Raw genomic sequence first — 12,491 nt, forward strand, 5'->3', positions numbered from 1 at the left:
TTGTTGACTAAACATAGCAATCAACCTCTATCAGTTAGTCTACAACAGAGGCGAGGAAACCCCCAGTGGTGGGGAGCTTTGGGAACCATAGGTCCATAGTCACCTTTTTCCTTGCAAGCATGTTACACTCACCACATGTCATGTTTCAAATTGCTTATATACTGTATCCCAAAATGTGTTTTTCTGTTGATTGGGCACATCAAATGGAAAGGATCCTAATGTAACATAATTTAATAGTATTCAATTCCAGTTACTCCTAGACTGTATGACATTGTGTACCAAAGTGCCCCGTTTTAGTTATGACTCCAGTGTGTTGGCTCGGCTCAGATCGTAGCACTGTATGATCAGGGTCAGGAGGTGGTGGGTTTGAGTGCGGGCGGACTTCGAAGATCCCATGTCACTATTTGAAGAACAACAAAAAGTTCTCCTGGTGCCTTGGCCAACATTCCTTGCTCAAAAAAACACCACCAAAAACAGGTGAACTGGTCTTTCATGGTATTGCTGCCTGTGGGATGTGCTGCATTTGCCCACATTGACGGTCAGCCCACTTCAAAACAAATTTATGTGATGTGCTTTGGGCCGTTCTGACGTATTTAATAAAAGTTTTGTGTGTCTTTCTGAACATTAGAATGCAATACACAACTACATCCGCCTCTTTGAGCCTCTGGTTATCAAGGCCTTAAAGCAGTACACCACAACCACATCAGTCCACCTGCAGAGACAAGTGCTTGACTTGTTGGCCCAGCTCGTGCAGCTCCGAGTGAACTATTGCCTTCTCGATTCAGATCAGGTTGGTGCTTGCTTCGGGTTAGAAAAACAATTTTGGTGGAAAACTGGGAGGGTAAAGATAGACAAAATATAACGAATGTTCATTTAAAGGCACTCAATTTTATTTTCAAATATACCAATATTCACCACAGGAGCTGGAGAAAAGAGATTCAGAATTTTAAGAGCTTCAAAAATTTTTCCATAACAACTCAAACTGTTAAAAGGTAATGTTTAGAATAAAAAAGTGACGCTTTTTTTTCCCCCTTGCTCTCCTTCTACATCATGAACCTTCTTGCACTTAAAGAGCAAAGGCGGGTAAACGGAGTTGAGATACAGATCAGCCATGATCTTATTGAATGGCGGCACAGGCTAGAAGGGCTGAATGGCCTACTCCTGTTCCTTATGTTCCTATGAGACTGGGCAGGTAACCTGTTAACAGGACTGTTGTCAGCTCTGCTTTTAATCTTCCCAGGAAGTGATTGAGTTTGCTAATTTTTCTAATCTTCCTCCTTTACTGTGGGAAGTTGTTAACTCCAGGCTGGAGTACAGTTCCACGTACTCCATGCACCTCACCCAAGTGGCTGCTCTTGTGTTCGAGCCAGTCAAGTGTTGGCAAACTATTTTCATGGGGTGGTGGAGGAAGGAATTATCACAGAGCCCGATCCTGACGTTCACACATCATGCCTGGAAAGGGAGGGGTGGTGGTCAGAGATATTGATCAGGAGTAGACCCTTTGCCGGTGTGTTTCGTCTCCCTTTCCCCTCCCTAGCTCAGGGTGCTGAGGCTTTTTATGGTGCTTCTATAGCCAACCTGAGATCAGCTGTTGGAGCAGATAGATTCACTCCCTTAACCTGCTGAACCATGCAGGGAGTCACCTATTTTACAATCAAAATCCAATTTTTTACAGCAAAAAAAAGCAAATGTAATGGTAGAAAGAACAGTTCCTGGGTATAAGAATTGAATGCTGTCGAGTTCATTTGATTTTCCTAACAAAAATGGAGTGAGTATTGACACCACTATATCCACCAATGAGTTGGAGACAGGGGTGGGACATAGTCTGAAAGGATGGTGGAAGCAGATTCAATCGTGGCTTTCAAAAGGAATTGAATAAATAAATAATTGGGAAAAAAAATTTGCAGGGCTATGGGGAAAAAGCGAGGGAATGGGACTAACTGGATTGCTCTTACAAAGTGACGGCACAGGCTTGATGGGCTGAATGGCCCCCTTCTGTGCTGTACAACAAGCAGAGACGATTTACTCAACAGAGTCCATGAGGCGCTGTGGGCCATCAGCAGCAGCAGAATTGTACTCCAGCACAATCTGTAACCTCATGGCCCGGCATGTTCCTCACTCTACCATTACCAACAAGCCAGGGGATCAACCCTGGTTCAATGAGGAGTGTAGAAGAGCATGCCAGGAGCAGCACCAGGCATACCTAAAAATGAGGTGCCAACCTGGTGAAGCTACAACTCAGGACTACATGCATGCTAAACAGCGGAAGCAACATGCTATAGACAGAGCTAAGCGATTCCACAACCAACGGATCAGATCAAAGCTCTGCAGTCCTGCCACATCCAGTCGTGAATGGTGGACAATTAAAGGAGGAGGAGGCTCTGCAAACATCCCCATCCTCAATGATGGTGGAGTCCAGCACGAGTGCAAAAGACAAGGCTGAAGCGTTTGCAACCATCTTCAGCCAGAAGTGCCAAGTGGATGATCCATCTCTGCCTCCTCTCTATATCCCCACCATCACAGAAGCCAGTCTTCGGCCAATTCGATTCACTCCACGTGACATCAAGAAACGGCTGAGTGCACTGGATACAGCAAAGGCTATGGGCCCTGACAACATCCCAGCTGTAGTGCTGAAGACTTGTGCTCCAGAACTAGCTGCGCCTCTAGCCAAGCTGTTCCAGTACAGCTACAACACTGGCATCTACCCGACAATGTGGAAAATTGCCCAGGTATGTCCTGTCCATAAAAAGCAGGACAAATCCAATCCGGCCAATTACCACCTATCAGTCTACTCTCAATCATCAGCAAAGTGATGGAAGGTGTCGTCGACAGTACTATCAAGTGGCACTTATTCACCAATAACCTGCTCACCGATGCTCAGTTTGGGTTCCGCCAGGACCACTCGACTCCAGACCTCATTACAGCCTTGGTCCAAACACGGACAAAAGAGCTGAATTCCAGAGGTGAGGTGAGAGTGACTGCCCTTGACATCAAGGCAGCATTTGACCGAGTGTGGCACCAAGGAGCACTAATAAAATTGAAGTCAATGGGAATCAGGGGGAAAACTCTCCAGTGGCTGGAGTCATACCTAGCACAAAGGAAGATGGTAGTGGTTGTTGGAGGCCAATCATCTCAGCCCCAGGACATTGCTGCAGGAGTTCCTCAAGGCAGTGTCCTAGGCCCAACCATCTTCAGCTGCTTCATCAATGACCATCCCTCCATCATAAGGTCAGAAATAGGGATGTTCGTTGATTACTGCAGAGTGTTCAGCTCCATTCGCAACCCCTCAAATAATGAAGCAGTCCGAGCCCGCATGCAGCAACACCTGGACAATATCCAGGCTTGGGCTGATAAGTGGCAAGTAACATTCGTGCCAGATAAGTGCCAGGCAATGACCATCTCCAACAAGAGACAGTCTAACCACCTCCCCATGGCATTCAACGGCATTACCATCGCCGAATCCCCCACCATCAACATCCTGGGGGTCACCATTGACCAGAAACGCAACTGGACCAGCTATATAAATACTGTGGCTATGAGAGTAGGCCAGAGGCTGGGAATTCTGCGGCGAGTGACTCACCTCTTGACCCCCCCCCAAAGCCTTTCCACCATCTACAAGGCACAAGTCAGGAGTGTGATGGAATACTCTCCACTTGCTTGGATGAGTGCAGCTCCAACAACACTCAAGAAGCTCGACACCATCCAAGATAAAGCAGCCCGCTTGATTGGCACCCCATCCACCACCCTAAACATTCACTCCCTTCACCACCGGCGCACAGTGGCTGCAGTGTGTACCATTCACAGGATGCACTGCAGCAACTCACCAAGGCTTCTTCGACAGCACCTCCCAAACTCACGACTTCTACTACCTAGAAGGACAAGAGCAGCAGGCACGTGGGAACACCACCACCTGCACGTTCCCCTCCAAGTCACACACCATCCTGACTTAGAAATATATCGCCGTTCCTTCATCGTCGCTGGGTCAAAATCCTGGAACTCCCTTCCTAACAGCACTGTGGGAGACCCTTCACCACACGGACTGCAGCGGTTCAAGAAGGCGGCTCACCACCACCTTCTCAAAGGCAATTAGGGATGGGCAATAAATGCTGGCCTCACCAGCGACGCCCACATCCCATGAACGAAGAAAAAAAAATTTAAACAGTCTCTACACACTACAGCAAGCAGAGTCTATTTACTCAGTCTGTTTAAACAGAGTCTGCAGTCTCCCGATATGGAGGATAGTTACATAATGGTAAATTCAATCCTAGACACTTACATCAGTGCACTCCCCAAGCGTGATTGATGGAAATTACCCAATCATCTCCATTCTGACTGGGAATAGTGGTGTCACTATATACAGTCAAAAAAAAATGTGGATTAATGGATAGTAATCTGTCCTTTTGAATACATGCAGTAATGTATGTGACTAATTTTTATTTTGTTGGGTTATTTTGAGGTGGAGAGTGTATACTCATTTCTCTCATTGAAATGATAGTTCATGCTGAGGTCATTCTACCTGGTCTAATTTTCCCAAACTGTTGAAGAGAAAGTCAACAAACACAGTACTTTGTTACCACTCCTGGAGTGGCCTGTAAAGCATAGTGAGGCTAGAGTGCCATCATAACAGTCTTGTGTAGTCCACTGTACCCGCAACCATGGGTTGCTTGCCGTACCTTATTCCAGTGGCAGACAAACCAACTTATTTGCCTGTTTCTAACCAGCCTTTGGGAGGTTCAGTGGCAGACTTTAGATATAAATGTGGGAGAGAGCTTGAGGCAGTTTTGGCATTGCTGTCCCAGGGGCATGGGAGAGAAGGCAGTGGGATTAGTTTTGGATTTCTTCTGCAAAGAGCCAGCACATATCCGATGGGTTAGTTGGCCGCTTTCTGTGCCGGTCTACAGGACCCAGACTGGGAAAGAGCCTGTGGACTGTATACTTTGCATATAATTGAAATTTGTTTTCTCTGATACTCCAAAACTTAGGGCCATAAATGTAAGATAGTCGCCTATAAATCCAATAAAGGATTCAGGAGAAACATTTTTACTAGGAGTGGTTAAAATGTGAAACTTGCTACTGCAAGGAGTAGTTGAGCTGAATAGCCTTGGTGTCTTTAAAGGGAAACTCGGTAAGTACATGAGGGAGAAAGGAATAGAAGGATATGCAGATAGAGTTAGATGGAGTAAGGTGGGAGGAAGCTCGTGTGGACCATAAACATCGGCATGGACCATTTGGGCCCAATGGCCTGTTTCTGTGCTGTAAATTCTATGTAATTCTCTGATACAGTTGGATTTGTTTTCATTTGTAGGTATTCATTGGGTTTGTTCTGAAGCAGTTTGAATACATAGAGGTGGGCCAGTTCAGGTGAGTGCTGACAATACCCAGTGGCAATTTAGGACTTGCCGAAGTGGTCCATATGAATATGTGTGGAATTCTTTGTTCTTTGTTTTGTCTTCTGGTTTGGCTTTTTGCATACAACAACAACAACAACTTGCATTTGAGATGGATGCAAATTGACAGCAATGTTCATTTTGAACCTTGTATCTGGCCCAGAAGGTTCCATGGCAGCCACAAAGACAAAAGCTTAGAGACTCATGCAGTATCTATCCTCCCTATCTCTGTAACCTTCAGCCAGCCGAGATCTCTGCGCTCCTCCAATTCTGACCTCTTGTCCGTCCCTGATTTTCACCACTCCACCATTGGCGGCCGTGCCTTCAGCTGTCCAGGCCCTAAGTTCTGGAATTCCCTCCCTAAACCTCACCGCCTGTCTATCTCTCTCCTCCTTTAAGTCGCTCCTTAAAATCTACCTCTTTGACCAAGCATTTGATCACCAGTCCTAATATCTCCTTATGTGCCATGGTGTCAAATTTTTGTTTGATTAGCGCTCCTGTGAAGCACCTTGGGACGTTTTACTACGTTAAAGGCGCTATATAAATACAAGTTTTTGTTGTTGCAGTAGGGCCATTGAGGACAATTCTTTATTATTTCTAAGTAAGCCTAATCTTTAGTCAGGAATTGTCAGGAAGTTCTTTCTTTAAACATGTATTAAATTTAGAGGGATTTAAAATTATTCCACCATATGCCCGACGAGCTAAAATCCCAATGGCCATTTAATATAAGAACAAAAGGAAAGTCAAAGGATGAAAAAAGGCCATCTGGCCCAGGGAAACTAGTGCCTCAAATCCTCAACCTCATTTTCAAATCCCTCAATGATCTTCTCTTTGCATCCATATGATTTATATCAATTAGTGTTAATTGTATTCAGGTGGCACATATCAATTCGGGACTCTCTTGTATCCATTTATATGAGAGCTTATCTAGGGTGAACAGTGGGCAATGTGGATCGCTGTGAGTAAAGGCTTGGAAGTAACTGAAGACTAGGCTCTAGTATTCTATCCTTCACCACCTGGCTATCCAATTTATTACACACACACCTTCCAGTTCTCTGACGTTTGATTGCTTTGTTCCCTGCTCCACCTTCAGTGTTTTGATCATTGTCAGTACAGCCGCCTAGCTAATTTTAAATCTGAGATTGATCGATTTTTGTTAACCAAAAGTATTAAGGGATATGGGGCTTAGGCGGGTATATGGAGTTAGGTCGCAGATTAGCCACGATCTCATTCAATGGCGGAACAGGCTCGAGGGCCTAAATGGCCTACTGCTGTTCCTGTGTTCCTAGTAGTTAAGATACTAGACTAGCATCTCCGAGATCCTGCATTCAAATCCTGCCATAGCAAGGTGTGAAATTGAATTCAATAAATTTGGCGATTTGTGGGCTGGAAACAAAGGAACACAGAAGCTGTTGGTTTGTCATTTTTTTTAAAAAAACAGCTGGTCCACCAATATCCTTCGAGGAAGGGAGCCTGCCTGGTCTGCCCTATATATGAGTCTAGTCCCACACATTGTGATTGGCTCTTAAAGTCTTCAGGGCAACTAGGGATGGGCAATAAATACTGCCATGTCAATATTGCCCACATCAAGAACAATTTTTTAAAAATATATACCCTAGAAATCTTTCCCAAACCACCCCCTGCTGCGTCTTTCCTTCTCTTCAAAAGTCTGGAAATCGTTGTCCAAGACTCCTTAATAGAATTTACAGCACAGAAACAGGCCATTCACCCCAACTGGCTGTAAATTCTTTGTATTTTTTATCTTTCCCTTTTCTCTTGCTCAGACTTCATCCACTTCCCATCTCCTTCCTCCACCCCTCCCCCCATCCCCATCTGTTTAAACTCTGACAATTTCTGTTCCACAGGGTGTGCTATATAAATGTTGGTTGCTACAGTAGTGCATTAACTCTCCCATTTATAGCATCTCATTGTACTTTTAATAACCTCAATGTTTTTGCCTCTGTTAACTCTCTCGATAGATTATTCCAAACATTTATGACTGTAGAAGCCCCTCCCCCACCAAGTGTCTGTTCTCACATTTATTTTTCCCAAATTCCCATTTATGTCTTCTGGTCCTACCTTCTTGCTATCCTTTCAAATAATAATTTGCACTTGTTTACAACTTATACTTATTGTTATCTGTTACTATTTTGTCAGGGAATCCGAGGCCATCATTCCAAACATATTTTTCTTCCTGGTGTTGCTGTCGTATGAGCGCTATCACTCCAAGCCAATCATTGGAATTCCCAAAATTATCCAACTGTGTGATGGGATCATGGCCAGTGGCCGGAAAGCTGTTACACATGGTAATGAATCTACTGTCTGCAGTGCGTTCTGGTCGCATTGTTTATCCTCATTTCTTGTGGTGTTGCGTAACTGCTGTAAATTCTTGGGTTAGAACTGTTGATAGCGAAGATAGAACTGCAAAATATTTCCTGTTGTGTTGACTTTCTGAAAATGCTGATCGGGAATTCTTTTACAGTGTCGTGAAAGTCTGATGAGCATTTTATTTATTTTTGTTCGTTGAATTAATTTTCGGATCCAAGCTTAAATAAAAGTTATCGTCTTTGCTTTGACCTCCCGGTAAAATGAAATACTGTCACAAGTGCAAATTCATAAGTTGATGCTGTTTCAACAAAACCCATAAGCTTTTTTTTTTAAGACTGTAATATCCTTTGTTCAAAACTCGGTCATTACACAGCAAACTCAAACCCTATTAAGAGAATCCAAGAAGTGTTCTCGACCATCTCTTTTGGAAGAGTGAGATAAAAGGGTTCTCCTTCAAGTAGGGATGGCTCCAAACTGCCATGCCTGGCGATGGAGGATTGGAACCGAGTTGACTGTCTCAGGCAAACTCAGTAATCTGATTGCAGATCTTTCTGGCTCAGCAGTACTTCAAAGAACTGTTGTTGGCCGACAACATCCCTGGAGCTGGGATTCTTCCTACGCCGTTTCACATAGCCCTACAAAACGAGAGGGGGTTTTTCTTGCTGGACAAGTGGCAGGAAGCTGTCTGGCACTCTACCGATATGTTGCATGGTTTGAGCTGGTTAAACTCTAGCTTATACCCTTGCACACAAGTGAGATTCCTAGCCAGAGGCAGTTTGTAATGTAACTTCGGTGTTGCCAGCGGAGTTTGATTCTCCACAGCTACAGCTGTCAGATCAATGGCCTCAACAATCTAAGTTACACAATAGTTGATCAAAGTAGCTTTTAAAACATTTTTTCCTGGAACCTTTACCAGTGTCAGCTGTGGTTTGGTTCATTGGACAACACTCTCACCTCTGGGTCAGCAGGTCTTGGGTTCAAGCCTCACTCCAGCGACTTGAGCACCTAATTCAGGCTGACACTCCAGTGTATTACTGAGGGAGTGCTGTACTGTCAGATGTGCCGTCCTTCGGATGAGACATTAAACCGAGGCCCTGTCCGGCCCCTCGGGTGCACGTAAAAGATCCTATGGCACTATTTCAAAGAAGAGCAGGGGAGTTCTCCCCGGTGTCCTGGCCAATATTTGTCCCTCAACCGACATTTTAAAAAAAACCTGATTATCTGGTCATTATCACACTGCTGTTTGTGGGAGCTTGCTATGCACAAATTGGCTGCTGGGTTTCCTACATTACAGCAGTGACTATACTTCAAAATTATTTAGTTGGCTGTAAAGCGCTTTGGGACATCTTGAGGTTGTGAAAGGCAAGCCCATTCTTTAAATATGTAATGTAAAAAACTAACTTCAGAGGAAAATATGATGTTCACAGATAGATACAGGTGTAAAATGCATAAATGTCTGATGATTAATATGTCAGCTGTTGAATTGATGAAACATTCAGGAACTAAATCTTGAGCCTCGTTGCTGTTTGTGGGACCCTGCTGCGTGCAATTCGGCTGATGTGTTTCCCTACACAACACTTCAAAAATAATGCGTTGACTGTGAAGTGCTTTGGGACGTCCCAAGGGTGTGAAAGGCTCTGTCGATGCAAGCTCTTTCCTTATTTAAATCCAAATCGATACAAAGAGAAACAGTAAATGCTGGAAATCTGAAATGACAACGATAACTTGCATTTATATAGGGCCTTTAACATAATAAGCATCCCAAGGAGGTTCGCTGAGTGAGCAGCAGGAGAAGAGATAGGAGAGGTGACTGACTGCATGGCCGGACTGATAGGTTTTGAGGTGCTTTTAAAGGCCAGGAGAGAGGTAGCAAGGCAGAGGGATTTAGGGAATAAAAACAGAAAATGGTGGAAACGCTCAGCAGATCAGCCAGCATCTGCGGAGAAAGAAACAGAGTTAACGTTTCAGGACGATGACCTTTCATCAGAACTGGAAGAAGTTAAGAGATTTAACAGTTTCTAAGCAATTGCAGAGTCAGGGGAAAAGGGGGCGGGGGTGAGGAAAGAACAAAAGGGAAGGTCTGTGATGGGGTGGAGGGCGGGAGTGATTAATTGACAAAAGGGATGATGGTGCAAAGAAAAAGGGGGTGATAATGGGACAAGTAAAGGGACAAAAGATGGATCCAGAGAAGGTGTAAATGGTTACAGCAGAGCCATTATCACCACCTGCTGACCGAGAAAATGGGAGCGGTGATTATGGTCTAAAGTTGTTTAACTCAGCGCTCAGAGGAGGTGCTTGCTGAGCGTTTCCAAAATTTTCTGTTTTTATTTCAGATTTCCAGCATCTGCAGTATTTTGCTTTTTAGAGGGGTTATGGGGTCGGTCAGTGAAGGGAAAATAGGGTACGACTCTTTGGCACTGATAACGGTTAACTTCCCGTCACTTTTTGCGGATGCTGATGGACTTGCTATGTATTTCCGGAATTTTCTTTTTAGCTAAATTTCAGACTTAATTACTTAACTAATTATTTGAAACTTTTCTGTGTGAAAAGCTTATGTTTATTATTTAACTTTTGAAGATTCCAGTGGACAACTTTTTCCTCTTGTACTTTGCCATAGCAATCCCAGCGCTACAGCCTATAGTTCACGATCTGTTTGTTCTGCGAGGGACTAATAAAGCCGATGCTGGCAAGGAGTTGGACACACAGAAGGAAGTGGTGGTTTCTATGTTGCTGAGACTCATCCAATACCACCAGGTACACCCTACTTTTTTACTCCACTCCCACCGCCCTCCCGGTTCCTCTCCCCTCTTTGCAGTGCTTCGGATCGAGATCTAAGGATTGAGCCTGGAATGTAGTGGCACAGAAAGGTGGCCAAAATTACCACAGTGCAGAATGGTATTGTATGGCGGCCCCAAGATGTTGAACCTGAGACATAGGAACGGGAGTAGGCCATTTTAGTCCCTCAAGCCTGTTCTGTCGTTCAGTTAGATCACGGCTGATCTGTATCTTAACTCAGTTTACCTGCCTTGGTTCCATATCCCTTAATACCTTTGCCTAACAAAGATCTATCAATCTCAATTTTGAAATTTTCAATTGACCCCCAGCCTCAACATCTTTTTGGGAGGGAGTGAGTTCCAGATTTCCACTCCTGTTTGTGTGAATAGCCTAGCTCTAATTTTAAGGTTATGTCCCTTGTTCTGGACTCCCACCCCCCACCACCATCGGGGAAATAGTTTCTCTCTATCTACCTGATCAAATCTTTTTATCATCTTAACCACCTCAATTAGATCACCCCTTAATCTTCTATACACAAAGGAGTACAAGCCCAGTCTATGCAACCTGTCCTCATAATTTAACCCTTTTAGCCCCAGTATTCTGGTGAATCAGAGCTGAATGGCCAATGTATCCCTCCTACGGTCCGGTACCCAGAACTGACGTAATTTGAGATTGTTTCAGCACCTATCAACAGCCCATTGAAAAGAATAAAATGATTTTTTAATAGAGCGCAGGGTTTGGGGAGAGATAAAGAAATGGTCCTTGGTCTATTTATCAAAAAAAGTAGTCATTATTCACTCATTCCAGTCATCAACAATAACCCTTTTGTATTGAACATTATGCTGATTACATCTGCTTAAACAATAGAGCAATTTTTCTCTTGTTGCTGAATGTCTGGTCAATATTGCACAGTGACAACCCAGCACAGAATTTGGTTTAACATATGGGCTGTTTGCAATATTAGCGTACGAACACTTGACACAATCCTGCAACGTTCCTTGGTCTGCTTTTTTAACTGATGCGTTTACCCTCCTATTCTAAATCAGTTAATATCTCCATTAAAATGGAGGAACGTCCTAGCTCAGGAAGTGCTAGTCTGCTAACACTGCCAGCACTGAGGCCGTCATGAAACATTAGTGCAGAATATCTGCAGAAATTATAGCGACTATTTTGAAGATACTTTTTCACCACATAACTCCTGGTTGCTGAAGTGGTGAGTTGCTACGCTCTGGAATGCACTGCCTGAAAGGGTGGTGGAAGCAGATTCAGTAATAACTTTCAAAGGGGAATTGGATAAATACATGAAGTGGAAAAACTTTCAGGGCTATGGGCAAAGAGCAGGGGAGTGGGACTAAATGGATAGCTTTCAGCGAGCCGGCACAGGTACAATGGGCCAAATGGCGGCCTCCTGTGCTGTATCGTTCAATGATTAAAGGAAATATTCAATCTGTGTTTATCTGAACCATCTATCAGTCCTTGTTATTACAATGCAGGTCTTACAGCAGGAAGCACACCCCAAAAAAATCTTTGTAGTCGGTAATTGGTCTGTGGAATATCTCGACAGTCGGAAAATGCTCTCTTCTTCAAACCACCTTCTGGCAGCCCCTCCCAGCTGTTGGCCTGGGCCTCACCTCCCCCCCCCCCCCCCATATTACAGCATTTGGCTGTTTATTTAATGAGTCCAGTATCTTTGCTTCCACAACCTTTCCTGGCCTCAAGGATCCTGATCATTGGCTGGCCCTCACCTTCCTCTCTGTTTTTTCTCCTCCTCCCCCTCCCCCCCCCCCCCCCCCCACCCATCCCCAATCATTGGTTTGGCCCTCACCGTCCTCTCTTTCTCTTCCTTCTCCCCCCCCACTCCAAAATCATTGGCCCCGCAGTCCTTCCCCAGCCCTTTTTTAAGAATTAATGAGTATCTACTGCTGGAACTATTTTATTGACTCTAATAATATGACCATTTGTAAATAGCCACTTAAAATGCCATTCAATATTTTCCTTGCT

At 44.2% G+C, this 12,491-nt stretch overlaps 1 protein-coding gene across 2 annotated transcripts in view; it reads left to right on the forward strand.

Annotated features, from left to right (window-relative positions):
* htt (huntingtin) overlaps positions 1-12,491 on the forward strand; it is a 209,063-nt gene that overhangs the window by 121,655 nt on the left and 74,917 nt on the right. For both annotated transcript variants that reach the window (XM_067982438.1, XM_067982439.1), the window contains exons 32-35: positions 629-790; positions 5,306-5,361; positions 7,545-7,693; positions 10,333-10,469. In XM_067982438.1, coding sequence (XP_067838539.1) covers positions 629-790; positions 5,306-5,361; positions 7,545-7,693; positions 10,333-10,469 — 504 coding nt within the window. The remainder of the gene's footprint in view (positions 1-628; positions 791-5,305; positions 5,362-7,544; positions 7,694-10,332; positions 10,470-12,491) is intronic.

The sequence above is a fragment of the Heptranchias perlo genome, chromosome 4 (genome assembly GCF_035084215.1).
Source record: "Heptranchias perlo isolate sHepPer1 chromosome 4, sHepPer1.hap1, whole genome shotgun sequence".
Lineage (NCBI taxonomy): Eukaryota > Metazoa > Chordata > Chondrichthyes > Hexanchiformes > Hexanchidae > Heptranchias > Heptranchias perlo.